The sequence below is a fragment of the Schistocerca piceifrons genome, chromosome 4 (genome assembly GCF_021461385.2).
Source record: "Schistocerca piceifrons isolate TAMUIC-IGC-003096 chromosome 4, iqSchPice1.1, whole genome shotgun sequence".
Lineage (NCBI taxonomy): Eukaryota > Metazoa > Arthropoda > Insecta > Orthoptera > Acrididae > Schistocerca > Schistocerca piceifrons.
Window position 1 is genome coordinate 421,411,547 of NC_060141.1, and position 23,669 is coordinate 421,435,215.

At 38.3% G+C, this 23,669-nt stretch overlaps 1 protein-coding gene across 3 annotated transcripts in view; it reads right to left on the reverse strand.

Annotated features, from left to right (window-relative positions):
- Positions 1-23,669, reverse strand: part of LOC124795504 (peptide transporter family 1) — a 347,550-nt gene that overhangs the window by 23,853 nt on the left and 300,028 nt on the right. For all 3 annotated transcript variants that reach the window (XM_047259564.1, XM_047259565.1, XM_047259566.1), the window contains 4 exons: positions 17,657-17,884; positions 6,328-6,422; positions 2,302-2,436; positions 2,075-2,186 (listed from right to left, as the gene is read on the reverse strand). In XM_047259564.1, the coding sequence (XP_047115520.1) occupies positions 2,075-2,186; positions 2,302-2,436; positions 6,328-6,422; positions 17,657-17,884 (570 nt within the window). The remainder of the gene's footprint in view (positions 1-2,074; positions 2,187-2,301; positions 2,437-6,327; positions 6,423-17,656; positions 17,885-23,669) is intronic.

Genomic DNA, 23,669 nt, shown 5'->3' on the forward strand with positions numbered 1-23,669 from the left:
AAATTGATACAGTTCCTAAACATAGTAATGAAAAATTGGAAAACCACACTTAATATCCAAACAAATTCAAATAATATCACATCACAGCCAATACAAATTAAGCGTGGAATATACCAAGGAGACTCATTAAGCCCTTTCTGGTTCTGCCTTGCTCTGAACCCACTATCCAACATGCTAAATAATACAAATTATGGATACAATATTACTGGAAAATACCCACACAAAATCACACATCTGCTATACATGAATGATCTAAAACTACTGGCAGCAACAAATCAACAACTCAACCAATTACTAAAGATAACAGAAGTATTCAGCAATGATATAAATATGGCTTTTGGAACAGACAAATGTAAGAAAAATAGCATAGTCAAGGGAAAACACACTAAACAAGAAGATTACATATTGGATAACCACAGCAACCGCATAGAAGCGATGGAAAAAAACAGATGCCTATAAATATCTAGGATACAGACAAAAAATAGGAATAGATAATACAAATATTAAAGAAGAACTAAAAGAAAAATATAGACAAAGACTAACAAAAATACTGAAAACAGAATTGACAGCAAGAAACAAGACAAAAGCTATAAATACTTATGCTATACCAATATTGACCTACTCATTTGGAGTAGTGAAATGGAGTAACACAGACCTAGAAGCACTCAATACGCTTACACGATCACAATGCCACAAATATAGAATACATCACATACATTCAGCAACTGAAAGATTCACATTAAGCAGAAAGGAAGGAGGAAGGGGATTTATCGACATAAAAAACCTACATTATGGACGGGTAGACAATTTAAAAAAATTCTTTATAGAACGAGCAGAAACTAGCAAAATACACAAAGCAATCACTCATATAAATACTTCGGCTACACCACTGCAACTTCATAACCACTTCTACAACCATTTAGATCACATAACATCAACAGACACGAAGAAAATAAATTGGAAAAAGAAAACACTACATGGCAAGCACCCGTATCATCTAACACAGCCACACATTGATCAAGACGCATCCAACACATGGCTAAGAAAAGGCAATATATACAGTGAGACGGAAGGATTCATGATTGCAATACAGGATCAAACAATAAACACCAGATATTACAGCAAGCATATTATTAAAGATCCCAATACCATAACAGATAAATGCAGACTTTGCAAACAACAAATAGAAACAGTAGATCACATCACAAGTGGATGTACAATACTAGCAAATACAGAATACCCCAGAAGACATGATAATGTAGCAAAAATAATACATCAACAGCTTGCCTTACAACATAAACTTATAAAACAGCATGTTCCCACATACAAGTATGCACCACAAAATGTACTGGAGAACGATGAATACAAATTATACTGGAACAGAACCATTATAACAGATAAAACAACACCACATAACAAACCTGACATCACACTCACCAATAAAAAGAAGAAATTAACACAACTAATCGAAATATCCATACTCAATACAACAAATATACAAAAGAAAACAGGAGAAAAAAATTGAAAAATACACCCAACTGGCTGAGGAAGTCAAGGACATGTGGCATCAGGATAAAGTTGACATTATACCAATTATACTATCAACTACAGGAGTCATACCACACAATATCCACCAGTACATCAATGCAATACAGCTACATCCAAACTTATATATACAACTACAGAAATCTGTAATTATTGATACATATTCAATTACCCGAAAGTTCCCAAATGCAATGTAACATATACCGTACAGTTAAAAAGAAGTCACGCTTGATCAAGGTCTGCGTCACCTTCCATTTTTAACCAGACATAACGTCTGAGACAATAAAGAAAGAATAATAATAATAATAATAATAATAATAACAACAATGTAAAATACAATTCTCTTATACAACTTATAATGTTTCACACAGACACCTGGAGCATAATGCATATTGTAACCTATGAACACTGTATTTCATGTTTCACCAAATGAGGAATGATTACACATTAAATGTGTCACTAACAAAGATAAGGAGAAATAAATGATAGGGAAAAATTTTCAATTGATTATATATGCAGCTATCCTTACATAGCCACCATCTGTTGCTGAGTCACTCTCCACCAGGACAAGTGTATATACACCACCCAACTGCAGGGTAACCGATGTTAACTTCGTGTTATTTTGTGTGAATACATCAAATCTGAAAAATGTATGAAAAACAGAAACATTTAAATGACATTAGTTGCTTAACTTTAGTAAGTTTATGTGTGAAAGGAAAAGAATGAAGAGAAATGTTTCAGTTCATAAATACGTACGTGCCATCTTCAATTGGTAAAGGGTCTGTTGCTGAACTGCCAATTTGTATAGGGATTCGCAATGCAATTTCATCTGTTCCTTCTTTTTTAAAGTATATTTCAGATGGTAAAGTCTCTCCAAAGTCATATATCAGCCTGGAAAGAAAAAAAGCCTTAGGTAATGAGATTATGGGTGTTCACCTGCTGTTCCTATAGTGCCACAATGACATTGCTAGAAATAAGAACAATAAATTTAAAAGAGACTTGCAGAACATTTTTCATGTGGTTAAAGCCAGTCAAGAGTTCAAGAAGACTTTACTGAACACATTAACAATAACATTAATTATTGTCAGTTCCAAAATTTTGAAAATGAGGCATATAACAGAATGCATTTTTTTGGGCACTAAATTTAATGAACAATCACCATGGCAGCTGTATAAATCACAGTGAGCAAAGTAACCAACCAAATATTATTGCTCAAGATTAGCTTAGGCAAACACTGCATGTCCCAATGCACTTGTTAGTTTCAAAGATACAATTAGCAAAGTGATTATGCTAGCAAATCACTGAAAATGATACTTATTCCGCTTATGAGGGTATGTGCATTGAAATACTATGCTGACGTGGCAAGACCCAACTTGGGCTAATTTGCCAGTCTATAAATGAAACAATATTTTGTGAATGAATGATACATATTTTTATAAAAGTGAAGATTAGTGAGTAGCCTCTATAGACCCAGTTTCCTCTTTCCATTTTTATTAATAAATGATCTAAGATAAAGTACAGTCCCACTTTTCTGGTCGTAATTCAGTTTCTATGGAGTGTTCTCTACAGAGAAAGCTACATTAAACTGTTACATGAAGTTTTAATAAAAATGAATAAAGTTTTTTCCTTTTCCTGTGCATTAACAATGTTCATTATAAACAACTACTTGTGGATATTATGCCATGTATGTTGTCACATGACGGGGAACAATTGTATTTATCACAGGATAACACTAAATTCTGAGTTGGAGAAAACCAAATACAGAGAGAGCTTTCTGGGGTTTGCTACTTTGTGTGGTCTTGTTTTAAACATACAAGGTGCAATAAAACACTATTCAAAATTTGTAAGATTCAGTGATGATACAAATATACCAATAAAATTTCAGAGCTTAAGCATACCAGAAACAGTAAAGACAGTAGTTGACTGTTCTCACAACTTGTCATCACAAAAAGCTGAAGCTATATCATGTAGCTCGAAAGTAATTAGGAAATTGTCAAAACAGAAGCAGCCAAATTTATGCATAGTGAATAACCTAGCAAAAATGTAGGTAATTCTTTTGTCTGTCATCTGATGCATGATATGAGGCGTGATAACCATGCTATACACATCTCAGAATTAGCTGTAACTTACTAAATCAAAATTAATGACAAATTTCTTGAAGTTCAGATGGACAATAATAGCACACTGAGAAACTGATAAAGCCTTATTTCAGCTTGCTTTTCACTTAAAAATCCCTGTGCATGACCAGAGAAAGGGCTGAAAGATGTTCTATACCTTGACTACTTTGTAACAATCAGGATAGTTTCTTGTGGAAATGCCACAAAAATCAATGAAATGCACAAAGCATTTCTTTTAATTGATGAGGCAAAGAACATGGGGGAGCAAAGAGTGAAACATTATATTTGTTATGACTGCTGCAGCCTCATCATAAATGTCATTTTTGGAGGAAATTTAAACAGACAGACTTTTATTTTGTGACTATTTCATTCACACAATAAAAATAGAAGCACTAAGTGTCAATGAATACTACTTATTCTGCTTTTCACTAAAGCATTAATGCTGACACCAATTTATGGGCACTGCTAATTTGTACATAAGCTTTTAAGTTGAAGTCAATGTTTAGGCCTGCATATCAAGAGTGTGCTGAGAATATGAAATTTCAGGCATTACCACTTTTTCCACAGTGAAAAGTAAGTAACCCACAGAAACACTCTGACAGACTGTCAGAGAGCTTTTGTGGGTTTTATTCTCTTCACTGTGAAAAAAGTTACTCACACAAATGTGCAGGTCCAAACATTGACAAAATCCTAGCTGCAGACTTGTGAAGTTGTGGAAATTTACATTGAAGAAAATTTGTAATCCAGTCTACAAGACTTATTTTATTATGAAACTTATGCAACAGCCTGTCACAGTGCAGCTCTTTAAGATCTAACTGTAGCTATCAATCATGCACTAACGTGCTAGAAATCACATCTGACCAATGCTTTGAAGTTCCTGACCCAACCATATTGCTGCTGTTCCTCAATTTTAAAAGAGCTGCTCTCTATGTTAAGCACTGCACCTGTAGGTGGATAGATTTATGTTTAAGATTATCGTAAATTTAAAACATGGCCATTCCTCTGAAGACAGCACACAGTTTGCACTTCCCCTGCCCTATGTGATGACTGACAACCCCATCTTACCATAGGTGTTCACTACCCAAGTGCTGAGCAAACATGATTACTTGCGCTCTCCTAGCCGTCTGCTGAACAGGCCTGCCCTAGTAAATACTGTTCAGTGTAAACAAGCCTTTATTTATGTAGTGTATAAAGACTATTAAACCTCCAACAGCAATCAATATAGACACATACTGTAATAAAGTATATAATAATTACACTGTGGTGACAAGTCATGAGATACATCCTAATACGCTATTGTGTGAGAGGTCTTTTCACCTGGCATAGTGCAGCAGCTCAATGTGGCAAGGACTCAACAAGTTGTTGGAAGTCCCCTGCAGAAAGATTGAGTCATGCTGCCTCTATAGCTATCCATAATTGTGAAAGTGTTGTCAGTGAAGGATTTCGTGCACAAACTGACCTCTTGATTATGTCCCACAAGTATTCAATAGGATTCATGTTGGGACATCTGGGTGGGTAGATCATTCACTTTAATTGCCCAGCATGTTCTCCAAACCAGTCTCTAATAGTTGTGGCCTGGTGACATGGTACATTGTCATTTATAACTGAAGTCCTTGAATGGCTGTAAGTTGTCTCCAAGTAGCCAAACATAACTATTTCCAGCCAATGATCAGTACACTTAGACCCGAGGACCCAATCTATCCTATATAAACACAGCCCACACCATTATGGAACCACCGTCAGCTCTCACAGTTTCTTGTTGACAACTTGTGTCTATAGCATCATGGGGTTTGCACCACACACTTATCCTACCATCTGCCCTTACCAACTGAAATTATTTCTGTGGTTATTTCAAGCAGTGTTGCTTGTCTTTTAGAACTGACAACTCTACACAAATGCTGATGCTCTCAGTTGTTATGTGAAGGCCATCTGTGGTGGAGTGGTAATGCCTGAAATTTCATATTCTCAGCACACTCTTGACACTGTGGATCTTGGAATGCTGAATTCCATAATGGTTCCCAAAATGGAATGGCCCTTGTCTCTAGGTCCAACTACCAGTCCACATTCAGTCTCTGTTAATTCCTGTCATGCACCCGTAACCACTTCAGAAACCTTCTCACATGACTCACCTGAGTACAAATGACAGCTATGCCACTGCAGTGCATTTTATACATTGTGTATGCAATACTATTGCCAAATGTATATATGCTTATGGCTATCCCATGACTTTTGTCACCTCAGAGTAATGGACATTAGCTAATCAACATAAAAAAAGCTAGTAGCTTTTCTTCCACTTGAGCAAAATGAAAATTTCCGACATTTCATGTGTAAAATGGATTATATCATATGCAATTTTCAATTAAACAGTTATTCACAATATTAGAGGTCAATTTCTCCAAATAAAACATATGCAGACATTTGTCTTTGGGGAGATCCAATTAAATAGTTGTCTTAACAAAAATATTTTTCATTTTGTTTTTAAATTCAATTAATTATGTACTTTATTCTACAAAATGTAAAAACAAATTACAGATAAGCAGTGTAAACATATAACTTTACTGGATTTTCTTTCTTGTTTCTTATACCACCAGATGTACTGTTTAGCCCTTGGCTAAAGTTCAAACAATGTTCTAATTGATTGCTAAACAAAGGCAAGAAGACTTACCTAATATATGGATAGCCATTCTCTGACTTATCAATTCTGTCATTCCTAATAGCAGCACTGATTTTCAGATCATTTTGAATTAGGTATGAGGTTGCCTGCAACAAATTTTTTTTATAGTAAGCTTTTAAGATGTTCATAAAATACTCAACTTTATTAAATACATCTGAATGCAAATTAATGATACAAGAACATTGTCTGCTGCAAACTATGATAATGGCATGTGACTGTCAGGAAACATCTTTTGTGTACTTTCTTAGGCCTCATTATGTAATATTTAATTGCCTCTCACAGTTAAAAACTGAAATGTACAAAAGTTTGTAAGATGATTCAGGGTTAATGTCCTGTTCACTTGCTGCCCTGTGCCTAAGGAATCCAGCACACAATAGCTGTTGATAGGCGTAGTGTAAGGGCTGAACCAGTAGTGGAAACAACCATCCACAGTTTAAATGCACCAAAATAAATAAACAAAAACAGAAAGGGTTTCTGTGGTGCTAACAGCAATGTTAGTATTTGGGTAACTAGTTAGGGGTTTTATTATAGTTTTACACTAGCAGAAGTTGTTTTAGTGTTAGCATTTTTGTAATATTAGTTTTATTAAGTACAGGAAATAAATATTTAACACATACATTTACTATTATCCAAAAAATGTGATTTGTATGGCTACTTTAGCTTCTCCAATGACAGACTGTAGTTGTGAAATGATAAATAAGTAAATAAACCCCAGGTGCTTAGACCTGAACGTGTCAGAGGTGAACGCCTGTGTGAGCATGCAGGGACAGTGTGGTGGTAGGATAGTGGACTGTTAGGTGCAGTATTGGGAGGCTGTGCTGCAGAGGAGGGGGGTAGGTGGCCAAAGTGGAAAGGGGGGGTGTAGAGAAAGGTGTGCTATTGGGTTAGTAGGTGTGTAGTGCTGGAGTGGCAGCAGAGAAGGGGATAAGTAGATGGAGGACAAGGAGTAGTGATTGTTGAAGCCAGGATGGTTACAGGAATGAAGGATATATTGCAGGTGAAATTCTTCCCACCAGTGACATTCAGAAAACCTAGTGCTGTTGGGAATAATTCAGATGCCACAGGCTGTGAAGCAGTCATTTAAGTTAAGCAAATCACGTTGTCAGCATGCTCAGTAGCTGTGTGGTCCAACTGTCTTTTGCCCACAGTTTGATGGTGGCTGTTCATGCAGACAGCTGGTTAGTGATCATGTCCACATAAAGTGTGGCATGGTAGTTTTAGTTAAGTTGGCTGCTTTCATAGGTGGCCCTGCCTTTTGCGGGGTAGGAGATGCCTGTGACAGGACTGGAGTTGGTGGTGGTGGTGGTGGTGGTGGTAGCATGTACAGGACAGGTCTTGCATTTTGGGTTAGCAGTCAAAATCCTACTGTAAATGTGATTCAGTTGATCCAGTTCTGGGTGATACTGAGTCAGGAGGAGTGCTCCTTTGTGGCCAGATGGTGGATATGAGGGGAACTGTAGGTGACTACCGTATTTACTTGAATCTAAGCCGCACTCGAATCTAAGCCGCACCTGAAAAATGAGACTCGAAATCAAGGAAAAAATGTTTTCCGAATCTAAGACACACCTGAAATTTGAGACTCGAAATTCAAAGGGAGAGAAAAGTTTTACGCCGCACGTCCAAATCGAAACAAAGTTGGTCCATTGTAATATGAGACACAATTTAGGTCGAATGATTGATGATACAGCTTTAGTAGTTTGGTTCGAGTCGTGAGTTTAGCAGTTAAGCTTTACCAGGTAGCGCTCCATCCATATTTATATGGGTACCCTTCCTTTTTCACGTGCTTCGTCTGGTTTGAATTGACTGCTTATTTTTTTTTGGTCTGATAAGTACCGTTCTCTTTGTTATAGGTGTTTACATCACTCTAAGCTGAAAATGTGTTATTTCAATGTGTCATGCATTGTTTGTCGCATTCTGATAATGAGCGTTTATGACCTGTTGCCGCTCCCTGGCATGGCTTGCTTTTGTGCGCGCTATCGCCTCATTAGCGAAACAATGGCAAGAGACTGCTTTTTGTTGTTACTTATACTGTCGCTTTCTTTGATAATGATCAACAAGAACCAAATAATAGACTGCATATGATAGAGGATGTTCTGAATGAGAGTTGGGCGAAAAATTTTCTCGTTTGAAAATCTTTGCAGACGTCTCTTCAGTACATTTATCTTTGTGCCTGCAAAGCAGGCCTGTGTAGCGCTACATATATTTGACGGCAGAAGTTAGTTGTGGCGGCACCTACCAACATTTTTCAGAACTTCCACTTACTTTGCACTCGATTCTAAGCCGCAGGTGGTTTTCTGGATTACAAAAACTGGAAAAAAAGTGCAGCTTAGATTCGAGTAAATACGGTACACTGTCGTACTATCTCTGGAGCAACCATTAGTATTTCTGGGTCATCGTCTGTCGGGAGTTCAATCAGGGATGGAGTGCCAGTGAGGCAAAGACTGCCAGTACTTGCTGACCACTGGCTACACACATGAACTGTCCAACAGAAGGAAATTGGAGTGGGAACGACCGCTGGTTGATCGTTTGATTAGTCGTCTCATTGGGCGACATGCATTTGATCTTTTGACCGTTTCTGGGCCTCGTCAGTTTGTCATCTTGCCGGACATGGTTTGGTTCCTTTCTCATGCAGAGATGTCATTGCCAATGGACAAGAGTTATCTCTGCATGGGCGGGACTGAGCCAGTGTGCCCAGGTCGCCATGTCTCTGAGTTGCAAACAGACATCGAGTTGAATTGGGTTGGACCTGCAGTGAGCTCCAGACAGCCAAGACTCGCCCGACCGTTGCCAACACTCATAACTTGAGTGGGGACGACCTTGGTTGGTCATCTCATTGGACAACATGCAGTTGGTTGCTGACTACTTATGAAACTCTCTGTGTGATTGTGTGACTTGTCATTTCTCCTTGTTGTTCCACAAGGATTGGTTTTTGGATTGTCAGAGTCCTTGGTGCAAGTGTTTATGTGGAACTGTGTGTAGTCCTGTGATTTCCAATGAGCAGATGAATGCTGACTGTGTACTGGAGTAGCCAGTCGGTCGGTTGTGACAGAGCAGCGAGGAAGTCTCCGCGGCATGAGGTAAGGCCAGGGCCGCTGGCAGTGTGCATGCGCGGTCGGAGTTGTGAGGCACTAGCTGCAAGGGCAGGAAAAAGTGTGTGGCCCACCAAATCTATTGAAATGGTTGAAACTTATTAGTGAAGGGCACCAGCAGTATCTTCTGCCTTGTGGCCGTTAATGTTCCGGTTATCTGCCCTGTTCGTAAGTATAGTTTTCCGGCAGTGTGTTTTCCTTGCCATGTTGATGCTGTCCGGCACGGTGTGTAGTTTGACAGCTTTGGTGTTCTTCATTTTTTGTCTTTGAGTGGTTATTGTGCCTTGACTGTTTGTAGATGCCAATTGTCGAGACGTAGTGCTGCTGGGATTTTTGTCCTCACTGATATTTTCGGTTGTCGTGCCGTTGGTTGGGGGGGAAGGAAATTGATTAGGTTGTTGGTTGGTTCGTCAGCTGTCCCTAGGTCGTGCTGCCACCCAATTATTTAGTGTTATGCTTGGCTGCCTGTCTCACCTAAACTGTTGTTAGAGTTTTCTCCCCAGGCCAACCCTTGGAACACTTCTGAGCACCATTGTTCTATTGTTTGGGATTGTAATTTTCTTTAGTCTCAAGTACTGCGCAAGGCTTTCAGCCAAACCTTATGTGAAATATTTTAAGATACAGCCTTCAGCTGTCTGAAGTAAAAAAAAAATCATTTGAAGATTTAAAAGTTTTTTTCTCTTCTATCTTAATTTTATTACCCAGGCCTTAAGCCTTGAGTTGTTCCATGTTCAGTATAAGGCCTTCAGCCGAATTTATGTGAAATATTTTAAGATAAGGCCTTCATCCCCCCCCATGAACCATGGACCTTGCCGTTGATGGGGAGGCTTGCGTGCCTCAGCGATACAGATAGCCGTACCGTAGGTGCAACCACAACGGAGGGGTATCTGTTGAGAGGCCAGACAAACGTGTGGTTCCTGAAGAGGGGCAGCAGCCTTTTCAGTAGTTGCAAGGGCAACAGTCTGGATGATTGACTGATCTGGCCTTGTAACAATAACCAAAACGGCCTTGCTGTGCTGGTACTGCGAACGGCTGAAAGCAAGGGGAAACTACAGCCGTAATTTTTCCCGAGGGCATGCAGCTTTACTGTATGATTACATGATGATGGCGTCCTCTTGGGTAAAATATTCCGGAGGTAAAATAGTCCCCCATTCGGATCTCCGGGTGGGGACTACTCAAGAGGATGTTGTTATCAGGAGAAAGAAAACTGTCGTTCTACGGATCGGAGCGTGGAATGTCAGATCCCTTAATCGGGCAGGTAGGTTAGAAAATTTAAAAAGGGAAATGGATAGGTTGAAGTTAGATATAGTGGGAATTAGTGAAGTTCGGTGGCAGGAGGAACAAGACTTCTGGTCAGGTGACTACAGGGTTATAAACACAAAATCAAATAGGGGTAATGCAGGAGTAGGTTTAATAATGAATAGGAAAATAGGAATGCGGGTAAGCTACTACAAACAGCATAGTGAACGCATTATTGTGGCCAAGATAGATACGAAGCCCACACCTACTACAGTAGTACAAGTTTATATGCCAACTAGCTCTGCAGATGACGAAGAAATTGAAGAAATGTATGATGAAATAAAAGAAATTATTCAGATTGTGAAGGGAAACGAAAATTTAATAGTCATGGGTGACTGGAATTCGAGTGTAGGAAAAGGGAGAGAAGGAAACATAGTAGGTGAATATGGATTGGGGGACAGAAATGAAAGAGGAAGCCGCCTGGTAGAATTTTGCACAGAGCACAACATAATCATAACTAACACTTGGTTTAAGAATCATGAAAGAAGGTTATATACATGGAAGAAGCCTGGAGATACTAAAAGGTATCAGATAGATTATATAATGGTAAGACAGAGATTTAGGAACCAGGTTTTAAATTGTAAGACATTTCCAGGGGCAGATGTGGACTCTGACCACAATCTATTGGTTATGACCTGTAGATTAAAACTGAAGAAGCTGCAAAAAGGTGGGAATTTAAGGAGATGGGACCTGGATAAACTAAAAGAACCAGAGGTTGTACAGAGATTCAGGGAGAGCATAAGGGAGCAATTAACAGGAATGGGGGAAATAAATACAGTAGAAGAAGAATGGGTAGCTCTGAGGGATGAAGTAGTGAAGGCAGCAGAGGATCAAGTAGGTAAAAAGACAAGGGCTAGTAGAAATCCTTGGGTAACAGAAGAAATATTGAATTTAATTGATGAAAGGAGGAAATATAAAAATGCAGTAAGTGAAACAGGCAAAAAGGAATACAAACGTCTCAAAAATGAGATCGACAGGAAGTGCAAAATGGCTAAGCAGGGTGGCTAGAGGACAAATGTAAGGATGTAGAGGCTTATCTCACTAGGGGTAAGATAGATACCGCCTACAGGAAAATTAAAGAGACCTTTGGAGATAAGAACGACTTGTATGAATATCAAGAGCTCAGATGGAAACCCAGTTCTAAGCAAAGAAGGGAAAGCAGAAAGGTGGAAGGAGTATATAGAGGGTCTATACAAGGGCGATGTACTTGAGGACAATATTATGGAAATGGAAGAGGATGTAGATGAAGATGAAATGGGAGATATGATACTGCGTGAAGAGTTTGACAGAGCACTGAAAGACCTGAGTCGAAACAAGGCCCCCGGAGTAGACAATATTCCATTGGAACTACTGACGGCTGTGGGAGAGCCAGTCCTGACAAAACTCTACCATCTGGTGAGCAAGATGTATGAAACAGGCGAAATACCCTCAGACTTCAAGAAGAATATAATAATTCCAATCCCAAAGAAAGCAGGTGTTGACAGATGTGAAAATTACCGAACTATGAGCTTAATAAGTCACAGCTGCAAAATACTAACACGAATTCTTTACAGACGAATGGAAAAACTGGTGGAGGCCAACCTCGGGGAAGATCAGTTTGGGTTCCGTAGAAACACTGGAACATGTGAGGCAAAACTGACCTTACGACTTATCTTAGAAGAAAGATTAAGGAAAGGCAAACCTACGTTTCTAGCATTTGTAGACTTAGAGAAAGCTTTTGACAATGTTGACTGGAATACTCTCTTTCAAATTCTAAAGGTGGCAGGGGTAAAATACAGGGAGCGAAAAGCTATTTACAATTTGTACAGAAGCCAGATGGCAGTCCTAAGAGGCGAGGGACATGAAAGGGAAGCAGTGGTTGGGAAGGGAGTAAGACAGGGTTGTAGCCTCTCCCCAATGTTGTTCAATCTGTATATTGAGCAAGCAGTAAAGGAAACAAAAGAAAAATTCGGAGTAGGTATTAAAATTCATGGAGAAGAAATAAAAACTTTGAGGTTCGCCGATGACATTGTAATTCTATCAGAGACAGCAAAGGACTTGGAAGAGCAGTTGAATGGAATGGACAGTGTCTTGAAAGGAGGATATAAGATGAACATCAACAAAAGCAAAACAAGGATAATGGAATGTAGTCTAATTAAGTTGGGTGATGCTGAGGGAATTAGATTAGGAAATGAGGCACTTAAAGTAGTAAAGGAGTTTTGCTATTTGGGGAGCAAAATAACTGATGATGGTCGAAGTAGAGAGGATATAAAATGTAGGCTGGCAATGGCAAGGAAAGCGTTTCTGAAGAAGAGAAATTTGTTAACATCCAGTATTGATGTAAGCGTCAGGAAGTCATTTCTGAAAGTATTCGTATGGAGTGTAGCCATGTATGGAAGTGAAACATGGACGATAAATAGTTTGGACAAGAAGAGAATAGAAGCTTTCGAAATGTGGTGCTACAGAAGAATGCTGAAGATTAGATGGGTAGATCATGTAACTAATGAGGAAGTATTGAATAGGATTGGGGAGAAGAGAAGTTTGTGGCACAACTTGACCAGAAGAAGGGATTGGTTGGTAGGACATGTTCTGAGGCATCAAGGGATCACCAATTTAGTATTGGAGGGCAGTGTGGAGGGTAAAAATCGTAGAGGGAGACCAAGAGATGAATACACTAAGCAGATTCAGAAGGATGCAGGTTGCAGTAGGTACTGGGAGATGAAAAAGCTTGCACAGGATAGAGTAGCATGGAGAGCTGCATCAAACCAGTCTCAGGACTGAAGACCACAACAACAACAACAACAACAAGGCCTTCATCCGAATTTATGTGAAATATTTTAAGATAAGGCCTTCGGCCTACTTAAATTAAAATTTGAAAGGTCTTTGTCTAAAACCTTTTAAAATTTTCTTACTCAAGTTCTTGTTATTCAGGCCTTAAGCCCTCAGTTTTTCTATCTTGTAACTGAGGCCTTCAGCTGTGTGTATTCCTTAATGCAATTTTAATAACTTGTGTTCTGGCCTACAGTCGTATTGTTTCTGAATTCTTTTTAGGGCATGTATGATTAAGTCTTTTAGCAAATATGTATGGAAGTGAAACATGGACGATAAATAGTTTGGACAAGAAGAGAATAGAAGCTTTTGAAATGTGGTGCTACAGAAGAATGCTGAAGATTAGATGGGTAGATCACATAACTAATGAGGAAGTATTGAATAGGATTGGGGAGAAGAGAACTTTGTGGCACAACTTGACCAGAAGAAGGGTTCGGTTGGTAGGACATGTTCTGAGGCATCAAGGGATCACCAATTTAGTATTGGAGGGCAGTGTGGAGGGTAAAAATCGTAGAGGGAGACCAAGAGATGAATACACTAAGCAGATTCAGAAGGATGTAGGTTGCAGTAGGTACTGGGAGATGAAAAAGCTTGCACAGGATAGAGTAGCATGGAGAGCTGCATCAAATCAGTCTCAGGACTGAAGACCACAACAACAACAACATGTTTGTGCAACTAGCAGCAATTGATTTGGGCCCCTTTCCACAAACTGAGCTGCTCTGTCATGTGAAATCAGTTTTCAATGTGCTTGCTTGGAGCACAGGGATCCTCTGCCAAGCCACTATGATGATTTACCTTTTTTTCTCTATGTTGTAGCCATAAAACCAGCTATCATCTCCTGTAATGATCATTTGCATGGATGCTTCACTGTCACTGGCTTGTTGAAGGAGTTTGTGACTAATGTTCAACTGATTTTCTTTTTGTTTTTGTGTCATCAAATGAGGAATATGTTTCTCTGGAACTCAACACATGTTCAGTATTTCTGTCCCATGTGAGATGTCTCTACCTCTTCTACAATGTCTCTGACAGCCAATCAGCAATTTGCAAACATTGATATTCTGAGTGTACCATCAACTTCAACTGACTGAAAATCACCTTTGTTGTTGTAGAATTCAGTCCAAAGACTGGTGTGAAGCAGCTGTCAATGCTACTCTTATGTACATATTATTTGAAGTATCCCGAGTGAGTGTGCCAAGTTTCTGTCACTTCTAACAGATAGTATAGCTACAAGACAGTTGCAAAAGTCACCTGTAGGTGATGTATGTAACAAGCAATGTGACGCATTGAATTCCTCACTGCAAAGAAATAAACTGTGAGGAATATTCACAAATGCTTGTGCAAAGTCCATGGAGCACCTGCTGTTGACAGAAGTACAGTTAGTCACTGGGCACAGAGGGTGAGGTCATCAGGAGGTGGTTCAGTGGAGCTCCATGATTTGCAGTGTTTGGGGAGACCATCCATGGCTGTCACACCAGACATACCTGAAATAGACCCCTTGGACTTCCACTTGTTTGGGTCATTAAAGTATGCCATTCATGGAAGACATTTTGAGGACAATGTGGTGGTGATTCACAGAGTGAAGCACTGGCTCTGTCACCAGGATGGGGATTGGTAACGACAGGGCATACATGCCCTTGTTTCGCACTGGGGGAAGGCCATAGAATGGGATGGAGATTATGTGGAAAAATAGGGTGTTTAGATAAAACACCAGCCTGTGTGTGTGTGTGTGTGTGTGTGTGTGTGTGTGTGTGTGTGTGTGTAATTCTCATTATGTTCAGTAAAGAATTGTTGAAGAAAAAAAATGTAGTGCATTACTTTCTGGGCAACCCTCGTACTTGTATTTGCTGGAAGTGGCAGGTCACTGGTGTAAATGTTAATTAACACTGAAGAAAGAACACTTCCTTACAGCAAGTCATTTCTTTGATGGCCGGCCGGGGTGGCCGAGTGGTTCTAGGCGCCAAAGTCTGGAACCGCGCGACCGCTACGGTCGCAGGTTCGAATCCTGCCTCGGGCATGGATGTGTGTGATGTCCTTAGGTTAGTTAGGTTTAAGTAGTTCTAAGTTCTAGGGGACTGATGACCTCAGCTGTTAAGTCCCATAGTGCTCAGAGCCATTTGAACCATTTCTCTGATACCTCCATCAACTATGCTGACCCAGAATTCAGCATAAAATCTGTTTTAGAGGAAACTAAGTAAGTTTTGGTAAAACCATAGTCTTTCATTATCCCATATACCTTCCATGACAATGGATGGTGACTGACAGTCTCTTGAGTATCCACCATGTTTATGAAAACTGCTCCTGTAATTTTCTGGGTTTCAAAGTTGGGAGACTGAATGTCACCTGGCGGTGTTGCAGGCCCATGACATGGCAAGAAAATTATATAAGCAGAGCAGATACAAATGGGGACTCATTCTACTGTCAACAGAGGCTCCAACACCTGACGTAAGTGATTCTGACCAATGGCAGTTTGTTATGGCCAATCACCTAAAAATGAGCATCCCAGATCCAGCAAAGCTGGTCAGCTGTTTTGTATGTTACCATCTGTGGAAAGTGGTTAAAGGATGATGATACCATGAGTAGGTGATAACATGTTGGATGTCCTTCACTCAACTCAGAACATGGAGGCTTTCCCACTCAGTATAGATGAATATTTGGTGATCTGATGCCAAGAGTTCAATGCTCATGCAGACCTAAGTGTTTCAGAGCACTCCATTCAGTGCATTTTGCTGAAAATTGGGTTCCACAGCAGATGAACCCTAAAGGTTTTCATACTGATCTAATGACATCATTAGTTACAATTGCAGTGGGCCTTTGTTCATAGAGATTATCATGGATCAATGAAAATGTGTCATCTGGTCAGATGAATCACAATTCTCGTTGCACCAAGTCGGTGTTTCTGATCAGATATGCCATCATCCATCTGCTCAAATCCTGCACCAAGCCACAGATGCAGACTGTTGGTAGCAGTATTATAGTATGGAAGACATCCACCTTGGCTCACATGGGACTAGAAATAGTAATCAAAGACACCATGACAGCTGTGCATTACATGAAAATTATTGCATATCACATGCATTCCTTTTAAGCTTGACGTCTTCTCTGATTTCATGACATCTTCCAGCAGGATAATTGTCCTTATATCAAGGCCAGCATAGTGCTACAGTGATGTGAGGTACACAATAGTGAACTTGTGTTGCTGTCTTGGACCTCAAATTTGCTTGATTTTAACCCAATGGAGCAAATCTGGGACAGTATCGAGCACAAGCTCTGTACCCACACACTACAGGCCTGTTGTTTATGGGAATTGGATGATCTGTGCATAGACATCAGTGGTTGTATACCTCTGGAATGTAGTAAGGACTGATAAAATCTATGCTTCACAGAATAATTGTACTGAATTGCCTAGGTGGATCAACACACTGTTAAATTAGGTGGTCATTATGTTTTGGTTTGTTATTACATGTTTAAAATATATTAAGTCTTTATGAGACCAGGAAATAACCCATTTACTATAAGCCAGGTACAGGCCCATTCAACTATAATTAGGTAACTGTCTGGTGTTGCCGAGTTGGGCTACTGATTACTAAATTGTTTGTGAATAATCTTTCTTACTAAAGGATCCGAACACATCCATACCAGAAGCAACCAGGAGTAGGCTATACTAGGACAAGCGTACAACTTGTTCATGTCAAACAGCTTAACTTTTAATCTTACAAAAACTGACATTCTGCAGTTCCAGTCTAACAAATATTACTTAGAGGTGCCATAAAGGGAGATCAAAAGGCACACAGTAGTTGAAATTACGTTGGTGAAATTCCCAGGCATCTTTGCTTTCAAATAGCTGATTGTTTTTTGTGTAAAACTTATAATCTCTGAATAGCTTTACTTTTAATGATATTTTTTTCATTATTTTCTTTGTGAGATTAACAGAAGCTTCATCATATGCCTGATTCCCAAAAAGCTGTACATACCTTATTTGTTCTGTGAGACTTTTATTCATCCATACAAATCATATACCAAAATCAAGCTCACTAATGTTTTACAAAATAACTATTCTCTCTTGTCATTTGTCATAAAATCTAAACATTAATCACTAAAAGCACAGATTTCAAGCAGTCCAGTACCTGAAGTTCATAGGCAATTATGGTGTCATTTTCGCTAACACTTCCATTTGTTGTGGTAATTGTATATTGCTGATTGCCAGAAACAGGCAAATTCTTTAGCTCCCACACACCAAGTGCTTCTATGACATTATTTAGGTTATTATCTAATGATACATTAAGCTGAGTGTCCAGACCATTGAATATCCTCAGCTGTGCTTCACCCGATTTTGGCAAGACAGCATAAGTTGGCTGAAAAGAATAAATTTTTGAAGTGAGATTAATGCTAAATATTGATAACTTATCACAAATTCTTCTGACATTTGGAGCCAACTTGTGGAATATAGTTAAAAGGTAACATAACATTAATAATAAAAAAGTTTATGTTACTAATAACACGTATGAAGCATGTATGTCAGTGCTGTAAGCCAGTGATAAATAATTCACTCACTCACTCACTCACTCACTCACTCACTCACTCATTCATTGTGCCCAGTAGACATCATCAATATGGTTGTGATGTTATGTGTACTTAAGGTATAGCTAGTGGAAGTGTTGGGACATGTGGATCTCTCGATTAGTCAATGACTGAATTATCAGTGATACGAGCAGTGCAGATGTGTTAGTATCCAATGGACAGCCATTGTGAGGAAGCAAGAGTATCATACAGGTATACCACTGGTGAAACCAGATAACAGGAATAGTCGCACTGAGAATGAATGATATGGTTCACCTGCCAAATGTGACAAAACATTGTCACTAAATATGCCAAGTGAAAGGAAATGCATAGAACCAATAGAGATATAAAAAATACAGATACATCACTGACTGGGAAAGTTAATACTGAAATTACGGACAATAAGACTCCTTGATACATTTATTACTATATAAATTATGAAAGGATGAAGATGAATAAACGTGGTAAATCTATTACAACTAATAATAGCCACATGAAAATAGGAACTAAACTCTGTGGGGTGTTGTTGGATGGCATATAATTAGAGCTACCAGAATATATCATGATGTGTACCAAACAAATAATTATTTAGTTGGCACTATGTAATTGATAATGAATGTAATGATGTCAGTAACCATATGAAAAACACGAGAAAAAACAGACAGCAAGCAATATAGTAACATAAAGATAGTTAAGTAATAGCTTTGACTACTGACATTTCAATATATAACACTTCATTAATAAACTTTTTAAATAAGCAATATAATCAGCATAGCAGGTAAACAATGTATAATAGCATAGTTTTGGGCACACCAGATACAAGAGGATAAAAATTTTATTCGAGCGATATTCCTTAAAGAACACGGAGTATGATAGTGGAGTGTTCCTTGATCTAGGATAAGCTTTTGATTGCGTCAACATCATTGTATTAGTTGATTAGTTGTGGAACCTGGTTATTGGAGGGAGTGTCTATGTGTTAATAAAATTGTATATAAAAACAAAGATGAGGTGACTTACCGAACAAAAGCGCTGGCAGGTCGATAGACACACAAACAAACACAAACATACACACAAAATTCAAGCTTTCGCAACAAACTGTTGCCTCATCAGGAAAGAGGGAAGGAGAGGGGAAGACGAAAGGAAGTGGGTTTTAAGGGAGAGGGTAAGGAGTCATTCCAATCCCGGGAGCGGAAAGACTTACCTTAGGGGGAAAAAAGGACAGGTATACACTCGCACACACGCACATATCCATCCACACATACAGACACAAGCAAAATATGTCTGCTTGTGTCTGTATGTGTGGATGGATATGTGCGTGTGTGCGAGTGTATACCTGTCCTTTTTTCCCCCTAAGGTAAGTCTTTCCGCTCCCGGGATTGGAATGACTCCTTACCCTTTCCCTTAAAACCCACTTCCTTTCGTCTTCCCCTCTCCTTCCCTCTTTCCTGATGAGGCAACAGTTTGTTGCGAAAGCTTGAATTTTGTGTGTATGTTTGTGTTTGTTTGTGTGTCTATCGATCTGCCAGCACTTTTGTTCGGTAAGTCACCTCATCTTTGTTTTTATATATAATTTTTCCCACGTGGAATGTTTCCTTCCATTATGTTAATAAAATTGTGTATGAGCAACACAATAAAATTTGTATTGTTTAAAATGAACAGTGGGTGTTTCAAATAGGGACCCCTTCTTTTCTTGGATTATGTTAATGATATATAGTACTGTTCTCCTAAAAAAATATTGAATGCAGACAATACATCAATTGTGTGCAAACACAAAGCCTATAATAGTCTGGGGGTGCTGTGCAACAGTGTAACAAATGGAATAGTTAAGTTTTTCAGTGAAAACCATCTAAAAGTGCTTCAAAGACTGCAATAATGGAATTTAACATTGGCAAACAAACAGAATTTGGTATGAAGTTATCCTTTGGAAATAACTGTGTAAAAAAGAAAAAAAAGGACAAAATTCTTAGGAATCACACACTCCAGGACAATGTCAAATGTGACATGCACAAAGATCTCTTAGCCTGTAAACTGTCAAAAACATTTGCTATAAACATGATTAGCAAATATTTTATGGATGTATGTGCATTATTGACACAAAAATAAATAAATAAAAAATAAATAAAAAATGAAAAAAATAAAAAAGTTATCAAAATTACATGTAGTGCCAAACCTAGAGAATCATGTTGGAATTTGTTTCCAAAATTGGGTATGCTTATCATTATAGGTGTACAGAAATTGAAAGTAATATTGTTTATGAAAACAATAAATCCAAACTATAACTGTGATGTTCACAAGCATGATATAAGACAAAAATTCAGATATGACGTGAATAGCCACAGAACAGTTTTATGAAATAAAAAAAATGAACTTCATGCTGGGCTGCAGCTAGCCAACGCCCTACCAACAGTCTCACAGCCCTTCCTACTAGTAAATTAAAAGACCAACTAAAAAGAATTTTAATAGAATTCCATTCTGTTATGTAGATGAGTACTTTATCTATGTGAAAAGTAGCCTTGCAAGTATTTCAAGCTCATAGTTTTAAGTAATTCACATTTGATCCAGTATTAAAAATATTTTTAATACTGTTGTTTGCATATAAAAATGTAAAATTTATTATTTCACATAAATCTTTAATTTTATATTTGTAAACTGATGTATTCAAAAGAATAATCCGCATGATGTCCTGAAACTGTAATATTTCTAGGGACTGTATTTAATTACTCAATGTTGAATAACTGTAATAATAATAATATTAATAATATTAATAATGATAATAATAATATTAATAATAATAATAATAATATCAGTAGAAGAATTGCTACTTTCGTAATCTGTAAAAGGTGGTGAGTGAGAATTACTAACTCAAATGTATTTGAAAAAATAAAACATTAGAAATAAAACAAAATCTCTTTCTAAATGGTCAGTGCATAGCCATATTTACACATGAATGTGTGCTGTGAAAGTAAAATGCTTAATTCCACATCTTTGCAATTAATTATACTAATGATCTATGGAAAATGAAACTAATTAGCTAGCTATTAGGAAATTTTCATTATAGGATTTGTTTATAGCAGAAAATGTCATTCATTCAATAAATTATGTGTCTGTTGTTATCATTAGTTCAAGCTTGGATGTAAAGGTTGCAGAGAGTTGCACATTTTGAGGTTTAGATGAGCACTGTAGTTAAAAAAAACTATAGCTTTTATGCATTTTAGATTACATTTTGGTTATTTATATGCTGTGTTTCATGTGATTAAAATGAGCAGGTTTTTTGCTGAAAATAAATTCTATAGGATACCATTTTATGGTAATATTTTCAGCAGAATCAGCAAATATTTGTTTGTGAAGGATATAACTATGGCTTTTTACACCACCAAAGAATAATGGCCAAAAATTCTGGCATAGGGAGACTGTGACACAGGATAAATTTAAGTCATCACAGATATATTTTATCACTGCTACATATATAGGACAGAATGGAAGAAACTTCAGAACCCACTTAGAGAAAATGATAATGGTTCCAGCTCAAAGTTGGCACCAAGTGTGCATTTGCATAAAACTGGTCACCTTATAACCAACATCCAAAAGAATATGCAGATGCTACATTTGGAAAGCAAATGTTTAATACTCTAGGAGAAACAGAGGTTCATCATGCTCTCATAAGATTCTCTGATTCTGTCTTGAATTTGCAGACAGATGTGCAACATGTGTCTCTTGGCAAATTTTGATGGGCTAAACATAGAGGCATTACTTCTATAGCCCACTATTTTACTGTCACAGATCTTTAGTTTCACAGGGTAGCCCTTTAAATTTGTCCATTAATTTAGTATTGTAGTTGTGAAAGAGGAAATTTGTAATAACAGTCAGGCTTTATTAATATTTTGCATTTTAATTATCCACTTTCAGAGTTTTATGGATTTTTGTTTATGAAAGAGGGAATTTATGTCATCAATGAGGTTTTATTAAGACATTGCATTTCAATTGTCCACTTTCAGTATTTTTTTCTAAATGGGACTCAAACTTTTTACACAATTTTTAAGTAGGTTAGCACACATAGAGTCCCCCCCCCCCCCCTCCCCCCATCGTTCACAACTTCTATAGCATTGGTTTTGTTGCAACCTGTAAACATCTTTCCTGTTGCATAGCAGTCAGTACTGCCTTGTCTGCTGCAGCTAAACCATGTTCCTGCTTGTGGCACAGTAGGGCTGTTCTCATTTACTGGGTTCATACGTTGAAATTGTCTCAGTGGATTACTAGTCTACAGCTTTGTTTGGTCCATTTAGTTTTTGCCTGGATTTTACTTTTATGGGTTCTGCTATCCCCTTCAGTTTAATTAAGGACTGCTGCTTACAGAATGCTATTTGTTTGCAATAACACTATTTTTCATTAACCGTTTGTTCTTTACACCACTGTTAAGGATTCTCCGTAAAATAATTTTTGCTAACAAGCAAAGCACAAATAATTTGTGTAGGCCATCTTAGGATATATCTTTTAGTGGTACAAAACCCGCCATGACTTTTAACAGAGGGTATTCTACAGCCAGTGTGGATTATTTCTTTCAAAAAGAGTGAAATGAGTTAGTCCTACAACAACAGTGGAACACAAGCAGGTTGAGGATATGATTTTGTATGCTGTACCTCAGACAGTTTGATGAGTATCAAAGTGAACATTTTTTGAAATTACAATGAAATCAATACCCCTAGCTGCACACAGGTGATGACTTATATCAACGGGGACAGTTGAAAAAGTGTGCCCCGAATGGGACTCATACCCGGGATCTCTTGCTTACATGGCAGATGCTCTATCTATCTGAGCCACCAAGGACACAGAGGATAGTGCAACTGCAGGGAATTATCACTGGCATGCCTCCCATGAGACCCACACTTGCAATTTTTGAGACCCACATTCGCAACTTTATTGTCCCGCACTACATTCATAGTGCCCCTGCCCATTATACTCATTACTCGCAGCTTTACTGCTGATTTGCATAAGAGTTCAGGCACTATTTGTGCATCTACATCTGCAAGAGTGCGACCTTCCTTGCAGGTGAGGCTGCCCCAGAGAGAAATCCTCCGCCATTGATCACTACAAAAATGATAGGAAACTATGTCGATATCCTCATGGATGGCCGACCAGCCCAAGCTCTTGTGGACTCTGGAGCATCATATTCAGTCATTTCGGAGAAGTACCATTGCCAGTTGCAGAAAACCATATTTGTCAACAAGAAAACATCTCTGCTGAAGGGGGCTAATGGGAAATATGTAAAACCTACTGGAAGATGTGTCATTCATGTGGGTATAAGTGGCCATACACAGCCCTTAGAATTCATCATCTGACATGAGTATAGTCTTAATGTCACTCTCGGATGGGACTTTTTGAAAGCTTCTCAGGCAATTATAGATTATGGTTGCTCGAAGATTATGCTAAATGAGATGAGATACTGTGGACAGGAAGATGCGCATCCGAGTGTGTGGAGACTATGTGTGCTGGATGAAGTGATCATTCCTGCAGTCAGTGCAAGAAACTGTTGTGTGTCATGCCATGCATCAACCCATGGATCTTGTAGTGGAATGTAAGAGA